Below are 21,010 nucleotides of genomic sequence, written 5' to 3' on the forward strand. Positions count from 1 at the left end.
CGTACTTCAGTGAGCCAAACTTTTCCCCTATGCTCCATTGTGACTCCTGTGTCTCTGATGACTCCTGAGTCACTAAATGCCCCCTGAGCTTCCTGTCTCACCCAGGAACCTAAGAACATCTAGATCCATGCAGTGCCTCCTGAGCATCCTGCATCATTTTGTGACACCAGTGCGCCCTTAGCACCCATGACACATCTGCATTTGTATGCAACTCTGGCTATAGACCATAATATCATGGGCTTTCTCTCTACCTGTGGATATGTGCCCCTATCCATGACAGTATCTGATTGGTAGAGACACCTGCACTCCAGAAGAAACTCAGACATGCTGGTGGCCTTGCTTCAGTGGATCCCAGTGAGTACTACATTTGGCAAGAACAATAAATTATACCATGTGCAGCTTTCTATACATTCTTTCAACTAAGACTTGCATCACGCTATCAATTTAAAAACTCAAAAAAAAAACCATCTTGAAATATCCTCAAATTGGTGGGATTAGGTCCTGAGGTCCAGGGGCTTTATTTTAATTCTTTATTAAGGATTTAATTAAATCCAAAACAAATGTTTACCATATTAAATGGTAAAACCTACTGGCAAGGTCAAATCCCATCCATGAGTCACCATAATAAGGTTATGACGCAACTATGTATTACCCACCAATCATATTTATCACCGGTTTGTTTGTTGTATATTTTCATACCATATGAACATATTCTGTATCAAAAGGTGGACTGGCCTAAAAAAAAATGTAAAAACATTTGGAGACAATGGGGGTCATTTACTATAGCGCCAATATATGATCCTGCAGTTCCGGAAAATAGTGCACAATTAAGACCAATTAGGACTTCAACTTTCAGAAACTGGGTGTACATGCAACCATACCAGCTCACATGCCCTCAACATGGGGAGGGTGTTTTGGGGTCCCCTCCAAAGCACCTTGCCCCCATGTTGTTAGGGACAAGGGCCTCATCCCCACAACCCTTGCCCGGTGGTTGTGGCTAAACATTCCATTGTAGCTCTGGCTGTTTAGGGTGGTTGTCCTGTTGGTAGGTGGACCTCCACCCCAGTCTTAAGTCTTCTGCAGACTCGAACAGGTTTTCTTCTAAGATTAGCCTATATTTGGCTCCATCCATCTTCCCATCAACTCTGACCAGCTTTCCTGTCCCTGCTGAAGAAAAGCATCCCCACAACATGATGTTGCCACCACCATGTTTTTCACGGCGGGGGTGGCGTGTTCAGGGTTTTTCGCTACACATACCATTTTGCTTTTAGGCTAAAAAGTAGAATTTTGATCTCATCTGACCAGAGCACCTTCTTCCACATGTTTGCTGTGTTCCCCACATGGCTTATCGCAAACTGCAAATGGTACTTCCTATGGCTTTCTTTCAACAATGGTTTTCTTCTTGCCACTCTTCCATAAGTGCTGGATCACACAGCGCACTCTTCGAGATTGCATGTGATTTGCACTGTACTGCAGTGCAAATCACATGCAAAGTCCATGCGATGTGATTTCAGCCATACAGATAGTATCAATTCCCCACTGTTTGTCCTCAGTTAGGCTTAAGGCTGGGTTCACACATGCTGTGGTTGTGGCACAAAGAAGGGGGTTCGGTGCATCCCTGTTCCCTGTTTCAGGTGCAAATAAGGTCTAAATTTTTGCCTGAATTTGCACCTGAAATGGAGCCAAAGACGCACATGTCTCTTTTCCAGTGCGCTCTGCGCTCGCCCCGGAGCTGTGTGAACCGAATCCATTCAGAGCAGGTCACAGTCTCCTGTGACCGTTGTACTCCAATAAAACGTCCCTTATTCTTTAAAATAGGGACAATCACGCAGGATAGGTTACAGTTGACATGTTTCACACATAGGAGTGCTTAGTCATAACCATGAGGGAGTCAAGAGCAGTGTCATATATACCTCTTACCGAAGGGTGGACACCTGTGTTAATCAGTGCTCTTAACTCCTCCTGGACAAAAATGTGTCAATAGACATGAAAAGCGATAAGGAAAAGCAATACACACATAAAATGTAAAAAATCATAAAGAATCACCAAATAAAATAATTTAAGTGAAAATATGTGTCGATCAGCCCATTAGGATCAATCTTAGAGAGACTTGTTACATTAAAAATATAACAAGTTTTCCATTATACATACAAAATAAAAACAAAAAAAATTCCACTGCCAAATCCCCCATGTAATTGCAGTGTGGGAACACATCCTCCTGCACCACATGGGCACACGCTGCTAGCTGCTCCTACACTTATTGCAAGCACAGACCCACTCAGGGCCAGCAAAACACATTGTACTGTAACACCATGCAGTGTGGAGTGGTACAATTTTAAAAGTTACACCTGCCACACTTTCCTGCATGTTTGCCAGCCCATTAAAATTGATGTTGGTTGATTGTGGAACCACACAAAAATGTGTGTGTACAAACACACCCTTTATGGTGTGAATTGGCCCTTCAAGTTTACTTCACTACTATCTGTGTTTCTACTCACATGTTAGCTGTATCCCCCTGAGATCCCAATGAAGGTGCTGCAGCCAGAGTATACCAAAACGTTCAATGTAGTAATCCTAGCCCCGATGTGTTTTCTCCTGTATGTGCCTTTCATATGGACATGAACAATTTTATGAACTTTTTTATAAACTTTATTGGACTCCCTTGGGTTGCAGTAATTATAATTGTTGTGCTGCCAAACATATTGTCTGTCCTGGAAGCGTTGCAAAAATAAGAGGGAGAAGATCAGGAATTTAAATTACCGTTACACCGGCTGCGTGAGCACTGACAGCTCATCACCTATGGAGGTAAGACCCGTGGGGACTTAGAGGAGTAGGGATGTTGTAGGGTGTTAGTTCACCTGTTCATTTTTTTGGAAAGCTTAACTGCCAGACCATTGTTCCTAATTTTTACTGACAGTCTACTGACTGGAATGGTACCAGCTGATTGGAGAAAAGCCAATATAGCACCAATATTTTAAAAAGGGTCAAAATACATCCCTGGGAATTACAGACCAGTTAGCTTAACATCAATAGTTTGCAAGCTCCTGGAGGGGATGATAAGGGACTATATACAAGATTTTAGTAAAGAAAACAGTATCATTAGCAGTAATCAGCATGGATTCATAAAGAATCGTTCTTGCCAAACCAATCTATTAACCTTCTATGAGTTGATAAGTTCCCATCTAGATGGAGAAAGGCCCGTAAACATGGTGTATCTGGATTTTGCAAAAGCATTTGACACAGTTCCCCATAAACGTTTACTGTACAAAATAAGGTTTGTTGGCATGGACCATAGGGTGAGTACATGGATTGAAAACTGGCTACAAGGGCATGTTCAGAGGGTGGTGATAAATGGGGAGTACTCGGAATGGTCAGGGGTGGGTAGTGGGGTCCCCCAGGGTTCTGTGCTGGGACCAATCCTATTTAATTTGTTCATAAACGACCTGGAAGATGGGGTAAACAGTTCAATCTCTGTATTTGCAGACGATACTAAGCTAAGCAGGGCAATAACTTCTCCGCAGAATGTGGAAACCTTGCAAGAAGATCTGAACAAAATTATGGGGTGGGCAACTACATGGCAAATGAGTTTTAATGTGGAAAAATGTAAAATAATGCATTTGGGTGGCAAAAATATGAATGCAATCTATACACTGGGGGGAGAACCTCTGGAGGAATCAAGAATGGAAAAGGACCTGGGGGTCCTAGTAGATGACAGGCTCAGCAAGCTGCTGCTAACAAAGCAAACAGAATATTGGCATGCACTAAAAAGGGGATTAACTCAAGAGATAAAGTGATAATTCTCCTGCTCTACTAGACTCTGGTCTGGCAGCACCTAGAGTATGCTGCCCAGTTTTGGGCACCTGTCCTTAGGAAGGATGTACTGGAAATGGAATGAGTACAGAGAAGGGCAACAAAGCTAATAAAAGGACTGGAGGATATTAGTTATGAAGAAAGTTTACGAGCACTGAACGTATTCTCTCTGGAGAAGAAACACTTAGGAGGGCATATGATTTCAATTTAGAAATACTGGTGACCCTGCAATAGGGATAAAACTTTTCCGCAGAAGGGAGTTTAATAAGACATGTGGCCACTCATTAAAATGAGAAGAAATTATGGTTGTGGTTTTATGGTTGTACCTACAGGTAACCATGATTGTAAGCTTACCTGTAGGTACAAGATAAGATAGAGCGTTTACTACCACTTTAACACCTTCCTACCCATCCTATAACAGATCGACAGCTGGATGAGCCCTTCTTCCTTTTGAGTGGACATCATATGAAGTCCTTTCAGAAGGCACAGCTGTTGCAATCCGTCACCACACCCAGCCTGTGACCAATCACAGAAGATCACATGACAGTTGTAAACTATAGATGTCTTCCTTTCATGCCTTCCATGGTATACAATTTTGTTGCTACAGTAGCTGTGATTGGTCACAGTGATCACATGGTACAGAGGGCAAATCACAGCCCATATCAGTTTCATTCATTAAAAATGGTTGCTTATACCAATGAAATTCACTGATATAAGCAATCATAATGTGTAAAACAAAAAGTAGTACAGTGTTGGGCAGCTTTTTTCCCTTAATAAAGGAAATAATCATTTAAAGACTGCATTTTGGATTTACTCAGGTTATCTTTGTGTAATATTAAAATTAGTTTGATGATCTGAATTATTTAAGTAAGACAAATATGCAAAAAAATAAAAAATCAGGAAGGGGTCAAATACTTTTTCAAAGCACTGAATATACCACAGTTTGTTGACTCTATAACTTTCCTACAGACTAAGTGATTTGAGTTTTTTCCTCACAAAGGAAATGTAGCAGAATACATTTTGACCTAAATTTACGAAGAAAGGTTATTTATTTGCAAAATTTTATAACAGAAACAAAGAAAAATATGTTTTTTCTTCACAATTTTCGGTATTTTTTGTTTATTTAGCAAAAAAACAAAAAAAACCCAGTGGTGATTAAATACCATCAAATGAAAGCTCTATTTGTCTAAAAAAAGATAAAAATGTTGTTTGGGTACAGTGTTGCGTGACTGTGCAATTGCCATTCAAAGTGTGACAGCGCTGAAAGCTGAAGATTGGCCTGGGCAGGAAGGGGGTGAAAGTGCCCAGTATTGAAATGGTTAAAAATTGCTGGTCACCTTCCACACTCTTCCTGATTTGTGATGTTTGGGAGGGGGCTATGGAGTAATATTTACCATAATTGACCCTATCTGTACTGTGTTCTCCATTCTTCATTATCAGCTGTACACTAGATTTGAATAGACCCAGAAGTCCTAATGAGGAGATCAAGATAAATACAATAATATAATCCATTAGCTACACTTCCTGGGCTCCTTACAATACTTTACTCTGATAAAAAAAAAGTGAAATAATTCAAAAGAGCAAATATATCTAAAACACAAAGCGCTGTGATGCTAAATAGCTGATAATTACACATAAAACCAAGTGAGGCTGCTATCAAAAGAGAGTGTTTTCAGAGTCACTTAAAAAAAATAAATAATGATATTTGAAGCGCTTTACAATGTGCATGAAAATGAATATATAAGAATAAATATAAATAGTCAAATAAATCCAGCGGTGAGTAAAAATTCCTAAAAAATCCAGCAATCAAAATAGTGTAAAATTATAAAAAATTAGTGACACCAAATGTGTAAAAAAATTCACATAAAAAATCCACATAAAAATAAATATATAGGGATGTATTCAGAAGGTTTAATTATACAGGTGTAGAATCCTGATTGGTATAGAGCTTTTGATCACTAGCAAAGCTGTTTAAAAACACTTGCTTAATTAAGGTGCTCATTGACCTTAATAGTAAAAATGTGTTTTTTGCTTCTATTCACAACCAATGTGAGAATCATAAACAGGCAGATAAGAGAAAAAACCAATCATTGTGCAATAGTTAGGATACCAAGGTACACAGGCAAACTTCAATCCACTCACGTGTGCCTTATAATGATAAGGCATATGCAGGTTTTACTATAGCAGTCAGCCGCCTTAGACAGGAGCAGATTCAGTGCAGTACACTGTGTGATACTGCTGATCTGCACAGAGCGTCCTTGGCTCCTCCCACGCGTTACATCACAGTCACGTGACTTTTTCAAGGATTAAGATTCATGGTGGGGGAGCATCATTTCCAGTTGAAATGTCTGCCCTTCGGAATCAGCACAGCATCTCGGATCTTCTCCAAGATCTTACTAGCTACCATTGCAGTTATACTGTTAGGACCTGGGCTCAAACCTGGGACCTCTTCAGTGTCTGGCATTGACTCATCCCACTGAGCTATCTGAGATGCTGAATCCTTGAAAAAGTCACGTGACTGTGATGTAATGCGTGGGAGGAGCCAAGGACGATCTGTGCAGATCAGCAGTATCACACAGTGTACTGCACTGAATCTGCTCCTGTCTAAGGCGGCTGACTGCTATAGTAAAACCTGCATATGCCTTATCATTATAAGGCACACGTGAGTGGATTGAAGTTTGCCTGTGTACCTTGGTATCCTAACTATTGCACAATGATTGGTTTTTTCTCTTATCTGCCTGTTTATGATTCTCACATTGGTTGTGAATAGAAGCAAAAAACACATTTTTACTATGAAGGTCAATGAGCACCTTAATTAAGCAAGTGTTTTTAAACAGCTTTGCTAGTGATCAAAAGCTCTATACCAATCAGGATTCTACACCTGTATAATTGAACCTTCTGAATACATCCCTATATATTTATTTTTATGTGGATTTTTTATGTGAATTTTTTTTACACATTTGGTGTCACTAATTTTTTATCATTTTACACTATTTTGATTGCTGGATTTTTTAGGAATTTTTACTCACCGCTGGATTTATTTGACTATTTATATTTATTCTTATATATTCATTTTCATGCACATTGTGAAGCGCTTCAAATATCATTATTTATTTCATTCAAAAGAGCAAATATTCCACAGCAGCGCTCAAATTCATGTGAAAAAATCTATAAAGAAAATACAGTCCAAACAATGAAATATCAATGGTGTATTAAATAAGGACAAGAATATACAGTAGTTACACCACATAACCTCCACCATGGTCTTAGTGCAAGCTCCACTCCCTTAAGAAATATGCTCACCAGATGCTAATGCCATTCACTCTCATGTCTGGCTAATTACACTTATATTGATTCCGAAAACTCTCAAAGTCTTCAAACTCCATCTAAAAATTAGGCCCAGTCTCCACATGTGAGGGGAATATTCAAAACAAGCCTCTGATAGTGTAAAATCTGAAGGTCCCAATTTTATTTATAAAGTAATGCACTTACATCAAAAACCTATCAGTGCTGACAGCGCTGAGCTGCTCGTGTCGGGTCTCCATGCCGGAGAGGCAGAGGCAAGGGTTCGTTTATGGGGCGGCAATGGGAATTGGTGTAAAGACTCTAGGAAGTGTGAATGGTGGATGCAGACTAACGGAGGTGGTGAGACTAAAACACGGAGGCACCTGACTGTTCATTTATTTTAATATGAAGGCATCTTATATAGATTTTTGATGTAAGTGCAATACAATAAAATACAAGAGGGTTAAGAGGTCCCTGATCATAAAAGCTTACATTCTAACGTAGTGGGGTTTTCTCAAATGTGACTGCAAAAGTGGAAATACTCGTTAAAGGAAAGATACAGTATATGGATAAAGGTTTACGGGTGTCCCTCCAAATGACTTCATGTATTCCTGGTGACGAGTACTATTAATGCTACAGTATACAATGATATTTAAGATAATTGCTGGCTTCTAACCTCATGGTAACAGTTTGGGGATGGTCCTTTTCTGTTCCGGCATCAGAAAGACATGGTTCGATGAATTTGGTGTGTAAGAACTCCAGGGACCTGCACAGAGCCCTGAGCTCAACCCTACTGAACACTTTTGAGAAGAATTGCAACATCAATCCTGTGATACCTGAAGCCACCGATGTTCTATTAGATGAATGGGAATACATTCCCACAGACACCATTCAAAACCTTGAGAAAAGCCTTCTCAGAAATGTGGATGCTGTTGTACAAAGGTGGGGACTAACACCATAATAAATGGTTTTGGAATGGGATGCCCAACAAGCTCATGTAGGTATGTGTAATAATTATTGATTTTACGGTAATAATAACAATATTTCAATAATTCATATTGATGAGGAAAGTTCCAAGAAAGTCTGTTCAGTTCTCGTGTAAAAACTCAAAAATTGATTTAATAATAAAAATAGTAAAATATTACAAAAACAAAATCAAAATATCATTAATAATGTATAATATTCTTAAGATGAAGATTGAATCAGATGTGTGTGTATTTGAATGTGTAAGCATAGCTGTATCAGCTTCCTTCAATGTTTCGTGGTGGCTCGTGTCTGCCGCAGAATCTGCTTGTTTGCCTTCTGTTACTAGCTTTTTACTCCTGAAAATAAGCCCCTGAAAATAGCCCCCCACCTTCCTAAAAAGGGTTAGTTTGTTGTAACGGTTCTTAATTCACTTGTAGGCCTATAGAAAATCCCGGGCTTTCCTGAGACATATCTTTCCTCCCACAAGGGTGGGGGTCAACATTCCCGAGGTGTGGGCCAAGAGGAGCTATATGTAAAACCATTTTAAAACATATACAATATAACATCTAAATCAATTACTACATATACTTATATCTATATCTATAGATAGATCTATCTATACAGATCTATCTATAGATATAGATATATTATATTCAATGAAAACCTAATGTTCTTATTAATATCCTAATCAAGAAATATTGTAAAGAAACTTATATTTTTAACTAACATTAAAACTTTATCAACTTATGGAATGTGAAAGCTTCCTTCTCATCTCATGGGAGAGGGTGAAAGGTCAGCTCATTCTTAATTACTAGCACATGTTGAATCCATAGAACGGCTTATGAGCTTATAACAATGTATATACTTTCACAAGTATAAAAACCTATATAAACTTCACTTTCTCCATACATATAAGATATATATATATATATATATATATATATATATATATATATATATATATATATATATATAAATGCAATTCAATTATTCTGTAGATCTCATCCATTCATAAATATTTTAACAGTATGATAGATAGATATTTATGTACACTTGAACTTTTTTCACACGTAAAATGTACTTTTTAATGCTGGTATAATGCCAAAAATGCTTTTGCCAACTTAGAGAGCTGCTAATGATAATACCGGAAATGCGATTCACCTTCTTGATTGTATATGAGGATTACAGTATGTTGGGTGCACTAAGTAGGCGATAATGGTATATTGCCATAGTTTGGAGAAGACCCTTTTCAGTTCCACCATGACTGTGTCCCTGTGTACAGAGCCAGCTCCATGAAGACATGGTATGATGAGTTTGGTGTGGAGAAACGCAAGTGTCCTGTAGAGAGCCCTTTAGGATGAATTGAAACATCTGAGTCAGGTCTTCTTGTGCAACATCAGTACCTGACCTCACAAATGCTCTTTTGGCGATATAAAAAAAAATCCACAAAAACACTCCAAAATCTTGTGAAAGATAGATAGATAGACGAGTTATACTTTTTGCACTTAAAATTCACTTTTTGATCACATAGATGGCAGACAGTACTGAAAGTAAAAGAATTAGGAATGCTTTGAGCCCAACATAAGCCACAAGTATTTTAGCGTGGAGGCACCATGCATTTCCTGTAAGACAGAAACAAGAATAACTATCACTAGCCATTTTAATATTCATACGCTTATTAATGTAACATAATTCTCCATCACCACCTTATCACATTTTAATTTGATTCCGCCTCACTGTGTGACTGGTCCCCTTGAAAGTCGCTATCTCTGGTGCTCTATCAGTTGCAGACACTCTGATGTCATTACATACCAAGCAGAACCAGCCACATTGTATGAGAGGAAGAGGAGGACCCAACCACTTTGGAGGAAAGAAAAGAGCACCGGATTCTGGGGAAATGAGGGATAAAGTAAGTTTTTTTTTTCTTTTTAATGGTACCCGTATGCCCTGTGCACACGGTCGGATTTTCGGACGGAAAATGTGTGATAGGACCTTGTTGTCGGAAATTCCGACCGTGTGTGGGCTCCATCACACATTTTCCATTGGAATTTCCGACACACAAAGTTTGAGAGCTTGCTATAAAATTTTTCCGACAACAAAATCCGTTGTCGGAAATTCCGATCGTGTGTACACAAATCCGATGCACAAAGTGCCACACATGCTCAGAATAAATTAAGAGACGAAAGCTATTGGCTACTGCCACGTTTATAGTCCCGACATACGTGTTTTACGCCACTGCGTTCAGAACGATCGGATTTTCTGACAACTTTGTGTAACCGTGTGTATGCAAGACAAGTTTGAGCCAACATCCGTCAGAAAAAATCCATGGATTTTGTTTTTGGAATGTCCGATCAATGTCCGACCATGTGTAAAGGGCATAAAAATGAGCATTTAACCCTAGCAGTGCAGGAGGAGCCCCACTGCAATGGTGACTTTAGATTTTTTTTTTTACCTGGAGTTCAATTTTAACAGCTTGCGAATCACCTCATGCACATATATGTGATAGGGAGGCCGCTCTGCGCTGGATCACGTACATTTACGTGATTTGGCACTTACGGATACGGGGCACGTGTGCGTGCCCGTCGCCTGATCTTTGTTGTGATTTGGTACAGCACAAGATGGTCAGCAGGTCTCGGCCAATGATTTATAGCCAGGGCCTGGTGATCGGCTTAGCGAATCACAACTCAGAGCCCTGTGTTTGCTAACAACACAGGGCTCTGTACACAGAGTAGAAAAGCAGGGAGAAAAATCAGCCACATCGCTTAGTAAAAGCAGTGCGTATTGCACACATTACACTTGTTAGGCACAAATTTAACCCCTTGATTGCCCCTAGATGTTAACCCCTTCCCAACCAGTGTCATTAGTGCAGTGACAGTGTATAGTATGATTACTGTATTAGTGTCACTGGAGATGTCAGTGTCAGTAAGTCAGTTCCCACTCACTGACCACCGCCATTACTAGTATAAAAAAAAAAAAAAATCTAAAAATTCCAGTGTATATACCACAGTTTGCAGACGTTATAACTTCCTCACACAAACCAATCAATATACACTTATTGGGATTTTTTTTTTTTTTTTTACCAAAGACGTGTAGCAAAATACATTTTAGCCTAAATTTATGAATTTTAGTTTCAATAAATTTGTATTGAATGTTTAAAACGATTAAAAGCATAAACAAATTGCCTATAAGGCGGATAAACAGTTATAGCGGGTATGAGGGCCAATTCACACCACATGCAGTCCATTGTGTTTTTTTTCTGCATCAAAAATGCATGGAAAGTAGGTTATATGGTTTTCATTGGCATAGTTCACACCAGTGCTTGCAGTTCCAGTAGGTTCCAGTTCCAAAAAAAAAAAGTAGAAAATGCTGCATTTTTCCTGCACTGTACTGGAACGCTGTAAAGCGCATCAAAAACACACTGAAATGCACCTCAATACACCTAAACAAACCAAAAATGCACTGGAACACACACATCCTTATTTAAGGTTAGGAAAAAAGAGGGGGAAAAAATGCACTGGACTGCATCAAAAATGCCAAAAAATGCATCAAAAACGCACTGGAACGCATCAAAAACACATCAAAAACGCTTATGTAGAAAAGCATCTGGAGTGCATCCAGACTGCCTATCTATGGTGTAAACTGGCCCTGATAGAGAAAATGAAACTTAACAAAAGATGTAACAGTCACAGTCAAATAGAAGTTAAAGTATCAATAACATGTATCATTATTTTCGCGACAAACTAGAGTATCAGTCAATCCATGGTTTCCACAACTTAGTTAGCCAAGAAGAATAACTTGCCTCAAATTTGTGCAGTGTTGAATTGTAAGTCTGTTAACTTGCTGCAAATTTTCACTGGCAAGTTGTACCCTTGCAGAACACATGAATCAGAAGTTCTATTTGACACTTTTCCAATTTTAGCAAATTTGCGAGGGCAAGTCTCTAGCAAGAGCAAAGTTGCAGCGGTGAGTCTACAGCAAGAGCAAACTTGTGAAGCCTGGCAAGTCTAGCAATAGCTTAGCAAATCCTTTTCAAACTTGCAGCACAATTCCTTGCTATCTGGGTACCCTCTGGTAGTTATCCGAGGCCAGTGGCGGCTGGTGCTCAAAATCTTTGGAGGGGGGCGTAAACAAACTGAAAAAAATTCTGAAAAAAACCCCATCATTTGCAGCCTCACTGTACCATCAATCGCAGACACCGTGCCATCAATCGCAGCCACTGTGCCCATCAATCGCCGCCACTGTGCCATCAAATGCAGCCACCGTGCCATCAAACGCAGCCACCGTGCCATCAAACGCAGCCACTGTGCCATCAAATGCAGCCACTGTGCCATCAAACGCAGCCACTGTGCCATCAAACGCAGCCACCGTGCCATCAAACGCAGCCACTGTGCCATCAAACGCAGCCACTGTGCCATCAAACGCAGCCACCGTGCCATCAAACGCAGCCACTGTGCCATCAAACGCAGCCACTGTGCCATCAAACGCAGCCACCGTACCATCAAACGCAGCCACTGTGCCATCAAATGCAGCCACCGTGCCATCAAACGCAGCCACCGTGCCATCAAACGCAGCCACTGTGCCATCAAATGCAGCCACTGTGCCATCAAACGCAGCCACTGTGCCATCAAACGCAGCCACCGTGCCATCAAACGCAGCCACTGTGCCATCAAACGCAGCCACTGTGCCATCAAACGCAGCCACCGTGCCATCAAACGCAGCCACTGTGCCATCAAATGCAGCCACTGTGCCATCAAACGCAGCCACCGTGCCATCAAACGCAGCCACCGTGCCATCAAACGCAGCCACCGTGCCATCAAACGCAGCCACCGTGCCATCAAACGCAGCCACCGTGCCATCAAATGCAGCCACTCCGATACAGTTGGGGGTCCAAGTGGTCTGCCAAAGGATCGGGATCAGAGCTTTGGCAGCGTCTAGTAAGTGTTCGGTTAGTGATTTTTTTTGTACCATTTAAGCGGCCCTGTCTGTACCATGTGATCACATTGACCAATCGCAGCTAGCAACACATTTATACACAATGGATGGCTTGAAAGGAAGCGATCCATTGTTTACAACTGTCATGTGAGCTGCTGTGATTGGTCACAGCTGTCACAGGGTACCAGCAGCGAGCCAGTACACTGATCAGTCATCAGCTGTGTGAAATGACGTCCACTCAGAAGGAGGAGAGTTCCGCCCGCCCATCAATCTGCTATAGGCCGGGTGGGAAGGTGTTAATAATATTTATTTATCTGAGAGTGATAACGCATAGGACAGTTGTTTTCTTTTTATTTTAAATGTGGGTACAGTGTTGCATGACGACACAATTGCCAGTTAAAAGAGAATAGAGCTGAATAGCAAAAAAATGGCCTGGTTTGAAATGATCAAATTATGATTCATTCAGGTCTTCATTTTACCTTTTTTCTGTGTATTAAGTGGTTCTGTGAGTATAATGCAAATCAGTGGCGGTGCGTCCATAAAGGGCACAGGAACGCCACCCCCTCTCTCCTTTCACCTCTCTCTCACCATAGATATATTCATGCATTGCATTGAATTACAGCAGCAGGGTTTTTTTTGGAAGTGCCTGATTATAGCTGTGGGCTCTAATAGACTTCCAAAATGGTAAACAGCGGGCGCAATGCTGTGCGTTTGCTGTTTACTCAGTGCTGTGTTAGGAAAGCGAATAAATCGCTTTCCTAACACTGACCTGCCTCTCAGCCAATCAGGTGCTTGGGTGTGGTTACCTGTCACCTGATTGGCTGAAACAACAGGAGCTGTGATTGGACACCATGATTGAGAGCACCGGAGACATTGAGGAGCATGGATATGGATGACGCCACCGTGACCCGCTGCGAGACAGATAAGTCCCGACTCCCGGGTGATACACACTGGCAGCATTTGATTGGGCACAGTAGCGACAATTGATGGGCACAGTGGTAGCAATTGATGGGCACACTGGCAGCAATTGATGGGTACAGTAGCTGCGTTTGATGGCACAGTGGCGGCAATTTATGGGTACAGTGGCTGCGCTTGATGGGCACAGTGGCTGCAATTGAGGTTTTTTTTTTTCAGTTTGTTTGCCCCCCCAAAAAAAAATTTTGAGCACCAACCGCCACTAATACAGATCATTTATAAGGTGTGAGTTGTATCAATGTAACATGCTTGAAATGGCCTGAAGTGTATTATGCACACAGGGCAATTGAAGGTAAATTAAGGACATGAGATGAATTAATCTAATTCTAGAAGTAGTAATTTTACATTAGGTAGAGTCACTGAATTGCATGTGATGGCTAACCAAAGCCAACAAAGTTAAAATCAAAAAACAAAAGAACAAACAAAAAAAAACACAACTATATTTTAAGACCTTTTCAGCATTTTTTTAAATATTTTGTTGTTTTTTGAGGAATTTCAGAAAAAAAAAATATAACGACCAAAAAAACAAAAAAAAACAAAAAGTATCTTGTAAAAACAAAAAGGGACAGTAACCCAATACCTTTGTTTATATTGTGTAAAAAAGTTCAATTATCAATAAACTACAGTAAAAGCATGCCAAAATGTAACAAGAAAAACAGAAAGCAAGAATAAGAACTGTTGCTGCAATACTAATAGACTACTTTTAATTTTTGATATTTACAACAATCAGTGCATACCTTTAGTTCTTAAACGTGTTCCAGCACCGTCCTCTAAGATTGTCCCTATGTGGTTGTTATCTCCCAAGCATTTTCTTCTGATCACTCGGCAGTAGAAGGTGGTGTTATCTGGCCCATGGAAGTCTTCCAGGAGAAGATTGGAACCATCCACCAATCTGGTCTTTCCCTTGTAATTCGGGTGTATGTAGTCCGGGTTTGGGTGGTAGACGTAGTCCTCTCTTGGGTCTCCGATCATCCAGTAGACTTCTGTCCTTAAAATACTGCTCTTCTGTTGTACAGTGAAGCTGCAACTGATTGTTGTGGGATGATGGAATTCAACGTCCTGTGACTGTATGATGTTTAAGGAATTTGTCTTATCTATAAGTTAAGAACAAAAATTAGGACTAACATCCTTGCACGGCATCCAGTTAAAGCATATCTAAAGCTTTTTTTTTTTTTTTCAGACCACTTACTGACCGCCCCACAGTACATTTACGTCATGACTTTGACTTTAAATACCGGGGTTATGGCAACAGCTAGTTGCCATAACCCGGGTATCATTTTGTTCCGTGGGCGATTCATCATCTGATAAAAGTGATCCCGGCAGCGGAGGAGGTGGCGGGAGAAGTGTACTCCCCCCCCCCCCCGCGCTTTTCGGTCATTACTGGGTTTACCGGAAAACCCAGAAGCAATTTGATCCATTGGATGGATAGGCAGGAAGTTGAGTGAGGGCACTCATCTCTATACCCTTGGAGGACCGGAGCGACCTCCAACGTCACTTCCGGTTCTCTGGCTTAAGGAGATTTATTTTTTAAAGGTAAAAGTGTCAAAAAATATTTTTTCTCTTTTGCTTTTAAAGGTAAATGAGAGATCTGGGGCCTTTTTGACCCCAGATCTCTCAAAACAGTGGGCTTGTAATGCTTATCTCCATTATAAGGGATGTTTACATTCATTGTAATAGAAATAAAAGTGATGAAAAAATAAATAAATAAAGGGACAGTGTAATAAGAAAAAGTAAATTAAATAAGAAAAATTACCTCTGTGCAAACGCATACATAAGTTGCACCCGCATATGTAAATGGTGCGATCGTTGGGGCGAGAGCGATAATTCTAGCACAAGACCTCCTCTGTAACTCTAAACATTTTTAAAGCGTCGCCTATGGAGATTTTTAACCACTTACGGACCTCCCACCACCGTTTTATGTCACTATTTTGAAGAGGAATATTGTTGTTATGGTAGCAGCTAGCTACCATAACCCCAATATTGTCTTCTTCAGTGGGCAGGCCGCTTCAATATAAAAGTGGTTTCAGCGGCGGATTCACCACGAGATCACTTTTATCGGCAGCGGGAGAGGGCCCCCCTCCCGCCGCTCTTCGTTGCCCTTCGCCGCTTACCGGGGCCGTCAGTAGCGGCAGATTAGCCTGACATGGAGACGAGTGAGGGGAAGATGGCCCCCACCCATCTCCATAGCATTGCAGGGCGGAAGCGATGTCAAAATGTCACTTTCGCCCAATGCTCTTCAAGGGAGGTTTTTTTTTCTTTCTTTTTTTTAAATGCCATTACATTTTTTTTTTTTATTGCATTTTAGTGTAAATATGAGATCTGAGGTCTTTTTGACCCCAGACCTCACATTTAAGAGTTCCTATCATTCTTTTTCTCTATTACAAGGAATGTTTACATTCCTTGTAATAGGAATAAAAATGACCCATTTTTTTTTTAAGAACAGTGTAAAAATCAAAAATAGAAGGTAAAATAAATAAGAAAAAAAAAAATTTAAATGCGCCCCGTCCCGCCGATCTCGGGTGCAGAAGCGAACGCATACGCGAGCAGCGCCCGCATATGTAAATGGTGTTCAAATCGCACATGTGAGGTATCGCCAAGATCGGTAGAGAGAGAGCAATAATTCTAGCCCTAGACCTCCTCTGTAACTAAAAACATATAACCTGTAGAATTTTTTAAACGTCGCCTATGGAGATTTTTAACGGTAAAAGTTTGTCGCCATTCCACGAGCGGGCGCAACTTTGAAGTGTGACATGTTGGGTATCAATTTACTCGGCGTAACATTATCTTTCACAATATAAAAAATATATATAAAAAAATTGGGCTAACTTTATTGTTGTCCTATTTTTTAACCACTTCAATACCAGGCACTTTCGTCCCTTCCTGCCCAGGACAATTTTCAGCTTTCAGCGCTGTCGCACTTTGAATGACAATTGCGCGGTCATTTAACACTGTACCCAAACAAAATTTTTATCATTTTCTTCCCACAAATAGAGCTTTCTTTTGGTGGTATTTGACCACCTCTGGGGTTTTTATTTTTTGATAAATAAACTAAAAAAGACCAAAATTTTGGGGAAAAAAGTTTTTCTTAGTTTATGTTATAAAATTTTGTTTTCCCCTTCACTGATGGGCACTGATGAGGCGGCACTGATGAGTTATCACTGATAAGGTGGCACTGATGGGCACTGATGAAGAAGCACTCATATGTAGAATTGATGGGCACTGATAGGCGGCACTGATATGCAGCACTGATGGACACCAATAGGCGGCACTGATATGCCGCACTGATGGGCACTGACAGGCAGCACTGATGGACACTGACAGACAGCACTGATGGGCACTGACAGGTGGCACTGATTGGCACTGACAGGTGGCCCTGATGGGCAGCACTGATGAGGTACTGATGTGTTACTGACAGGTGTTACTGCTGGGCACTGATTGGCACTGTGGTGGGCACTGATTGGCACTGCGGTGGGCACTTGAAGGCTTTTTTATTGGGTGAATGCTGGGCACTGATTGGTAGTTTATTTGCACATCTGAGGGGGCTGTGCTGATAATCAATGTGCTTGATTATCAACACAGACCCCCCTCTGTCAGCGAGAACCGAGAAATGCCGTTTACCTGCACTTCCTGGTTCACGCTGTGATCAGCTGTGATTGGTCACAGCTGATCACGTGGTAAGCCAGAGGCTTCTTATCACGATCAGAGATGCGGAGTGTCAGACTGATACGTCGCACTCATGATCGTTGCGCTGCGCCCCCCTACGGGCGCGCGCCGGTGTGTTATCCTGCTGGACGTCATATGATGTCCAGTCAGGATAACAGAACCACTTCCCGGCCGTCATTTTGCATACGGTGGGCGGGAAATGGTTAATTAAAGAAAGTGAAATTTTTCCAAAAAAAGTGCGCTTGCAAGATCGCTGAGCAAATACGGTGTGACAAAAAGTATTGCGACGACTGCCATTTTATTCTCTAGGGTGTTAGAAAAAAATATATAATGTTTGGGGGTTCCAAGTAGTTTTCAAGGAAAAAAAACTGTTTTTAACTTGTAAACACCAAATCTCAGAAAGAGACTCGGTCCTTAAGTGGATAAGTACCATAGTATGTCACCATTCCACGAGCGTGTGCAATTTTAAAGCATGACATGTTAGGTATCTATTTACCCGGTGTGACATCATCTTTCACAATATACAAAAAAATTGGGCTACCTTTTAATGTGTTTTCTTTTTTTTTTTTAATTCATTAAAGTATAGTTTGTTTGTTTTTTAATTGCATTTGAAAGTCTGCATGCGCAAATACAGTGGGACATAAAATATTGCTAAGGTCTCAATTTTATTCCCTATGGTCTCTGCTAAAAATATATATTTATATATATATATATAATGTTTGGGGGTTCTAAGTAATTTTCTAGGAAAAAATACTAATTCCAACTCAAAAGTTCCAGAAAAGGCCTGGTCAGCAAGTGGTTAAACTCTTGTCAGGTGTTTATCTCTGCCTGGGTCTACTATAGGAAAACGTACCTAGAGCAAATCTAAAGTCTCATTTTTTTTACTTAAAGGCGTTGTAAAGGCAGAAGTTTTTTATCTTAATGCATTAAGATAAAAAAACCTTCTGTGTGTAGCAGCCTCCCCAGCACCCCCTAATTACTTACCTCAGCCCTCTCTCCAGCGATGTCCACGAGTGTCTTAGCTGTCCGGGCCTCTCCTCCTGATTGGCTGAGACACAGCAGCGGCGCAATTGGCTCTTGCGGCTGTCAATCAAAGTCAGTTAGCCAATCAGGGGAGAGAGGTGGTGGGGCTGTGTCGGTGCTCCATGTCTGAATGGACACAGGGAGATGTGACTCGGCTCGGGTGCCCCCATGGCAAGCTGCTGGCTGTGGGGGTACTCAACAGGAGGGAGCAGCCAGGAGGATCGGGGCTGCCCTGTGCAAAACCAACTGCACAGAGGAGGTAAGTATGACATGTTTGTTATTTTAAAAAAAAGAAAACAAGACTTTACAATCACTTTAAAAATAAAAACATGTTATACTTGCCTGCTCTGTGTAGTGGTTTTGCACAGAGCAGCCCGGATCCTCCTCTTCTCGGGTCCCTCTTCTCTGCTCCTGGCCCCTTCCTCCTGTCGAGTGCCCCCACAGCAAGCAGCTTGCTATGGGGTCACCCAAGCCAAGCTGCAGCTCCCTGAGTCATTTCAGACACGGAGCCACAGCCCAGCCCTGCCCCCTCTCTATTCTCATTGGTTCACTGACTTTGATTGACAGCCACAGGAGCCAATGGCGCCACTGCTGTGTCTCAGCCAATCAGGAGGAGAGTCCCAGATGGCTAAGACACTCGTCGACATCGCTGGAGAGAGAAGGGGTTCAGGTAAGTAATTAGGGGGGCTGCTATACACAGAAGGTTTTTTTTATCTTAATGCACAGAATGCATTAAGAAAAAAAAAACCTTCTGCCTTTAAAATCACTTTAAGATGGCCATACAGATTTTCAAAAATATGTTTGTATGAACATTTGTACAAACTGTCTCATCCATATATTTGATGACTTGACAGGTGTCCTTTGATAGTATGTTCAAACACTTCAATACCGGGCACTTTCCACCCTTCGTGCCCAGGCCAATTTTCAGCTTTTAGCGCTGTCACATTTTAAATGACAATTGCGCGGTCATGCAACACTGTACACAAACACATTTTTCATAATTTTGTTCCCACAAATAGAGCTTTCTTTTGGTGGTATTTGATCACCTCTGGGGTTTTTATTTTTTGCTAAACAGATACAAAAAGATCGAAAATTTTGAAAAAAATATGTTTTTCTTTGTTTCTGTTATAAAAGTTTGTAAATAAGTAAGTTTTTTCCTTCAATGATGGGCACTGATGAGGTTGCACTGACGGGCACTGATAACGTGAGATTAAAGCGGAGCTCCACCTTAAAAAAAATTATTAAAAGCCAGCAGCTACAAATACTGCAGCTGTTGACTTTTAATAAATGGACACTTACCCGTCCCAGGGTCCAGTGATGTAGGCAGCCGAAGCCGATCGATCACTCGTCTCTCGGCTGCCCCCTGCCGCCATCCTCGGCCAGGGAATCAGGAAGTGAAGCGTTGCGGCTTCACTGCCCGGTTCCCTACTGCACATGCGCGAGTCGCGCTGCGCATCTTCACTGGTCCCCGTTGGGTTCTGGGAACTGTGCGTTTCTCAGAACACAACGGGGGGTGGGGGGGGGGGCGGGTATCTGTGGCTATTTTGCGGCTATCTATGCCCAGAAGTGGGTGCAGATACCTGTATTAGACAGCCAGCCAGGCTACTGTTTTTACTCTTGATGTTTTTACCTGCATTCCGATGTAAGAGCAATTAATATTTTTAATAAATTTGGCTATACTGATTCTAACTATGGAGAGGCTTTTCTCATCCTTCTGGGTCCTACCTGTTGATTGCTCCATATGCAATCTGCAACCTGTTTGCCTCTGGTTCTATACTGAGGAGGGAAGCTGTGACTGCATTGCTGACCGGACATGGAGATACCTTACAAGCTTGTGCCAGCTTTCCCTCTGGTAAGCGTACATTCTATGCGGTGGTGGAACACATCAAAGGGTGTTATTTGTGTGATTAAGAAGTTCTATTCACCTTCATTGATCTATCACTGAATTAATACTCATTCTTATTTGGGATGATTCACTGCTTTAATGTTCATATTTATATTTTGTTACCTTCACTGTTGTTCATGATATTAATTTTTTGGGTCCCTCACGGATTTTTTCACTCACTTATTTTTGCTATTTGGTTTATTAAGCACAGCTTGTTCCCTTTTATATTTACTGTATTTGTGTATATCTCACATTTTTGAGCTGCAGCTATTTATGTATAATTTATGTTTAAAATGTGTGGTTTATTAGGTAGCGCAGTATTTCTTTTGTTTTTTCTACAGTGAGAAGTATTGATGTACAGTAATCTCTAGCAACCAATCAACAAGCATAAATCATGTACTGTAACCTCTAGCAACTAATCAGTGAGTGGTAACGATACACTGTAACCTCTGGCAACCAATTTTGAGACGA

General features: G+C 41.0%; 1 protein-coding gene across 2 annotated transcripts in view; it reads right to left on the bottom strand.

Annotated features, from left to right (window-relative positions):
- Positions 1-8,040: 8,040 nt before the first annotated feature.
- LOC141134747 (uncharacterized) overlaps positions 8,041-21,010 on the bottom strand; it is a 99,381-nt gene continuing 86,411 nt past the window's right edge. For both annotated transcript variants that reach the window (XM_073624186.1, XM_073624187.1), the window contains exons 4-5: positions 14,706-15,062; positions 8,041-9,683 (exon numbers count right to left, since the gene is read on the bottom strand). In XM_073624186.1, the coding sequence (XP_073480287.1) occupies positions 9,574-9,683; positions 14,706-15,062 (467 nt within the window). In that variant the 3' untranslated portion in view covers positions 8,041-9,573. The remainder of the gene's footprint in view (positions 9,684-14,705; positions 15,063-21,010) is intronic.

This window comes from Aquarana catesbeiana, linkage group LG03, assembly GCF_042186555.1.
Source record: "Aquarana catesbeiana isolate 2022-GZ linkage group LG03, ASM4218655v1, whole genome shotgun sequence".
Lineage (NCBI taxonomy): Eukaryota > Metazoa > Chordata > Amphibia > Anura > Ranidae > Aquarana > Aquarana catesbeiana.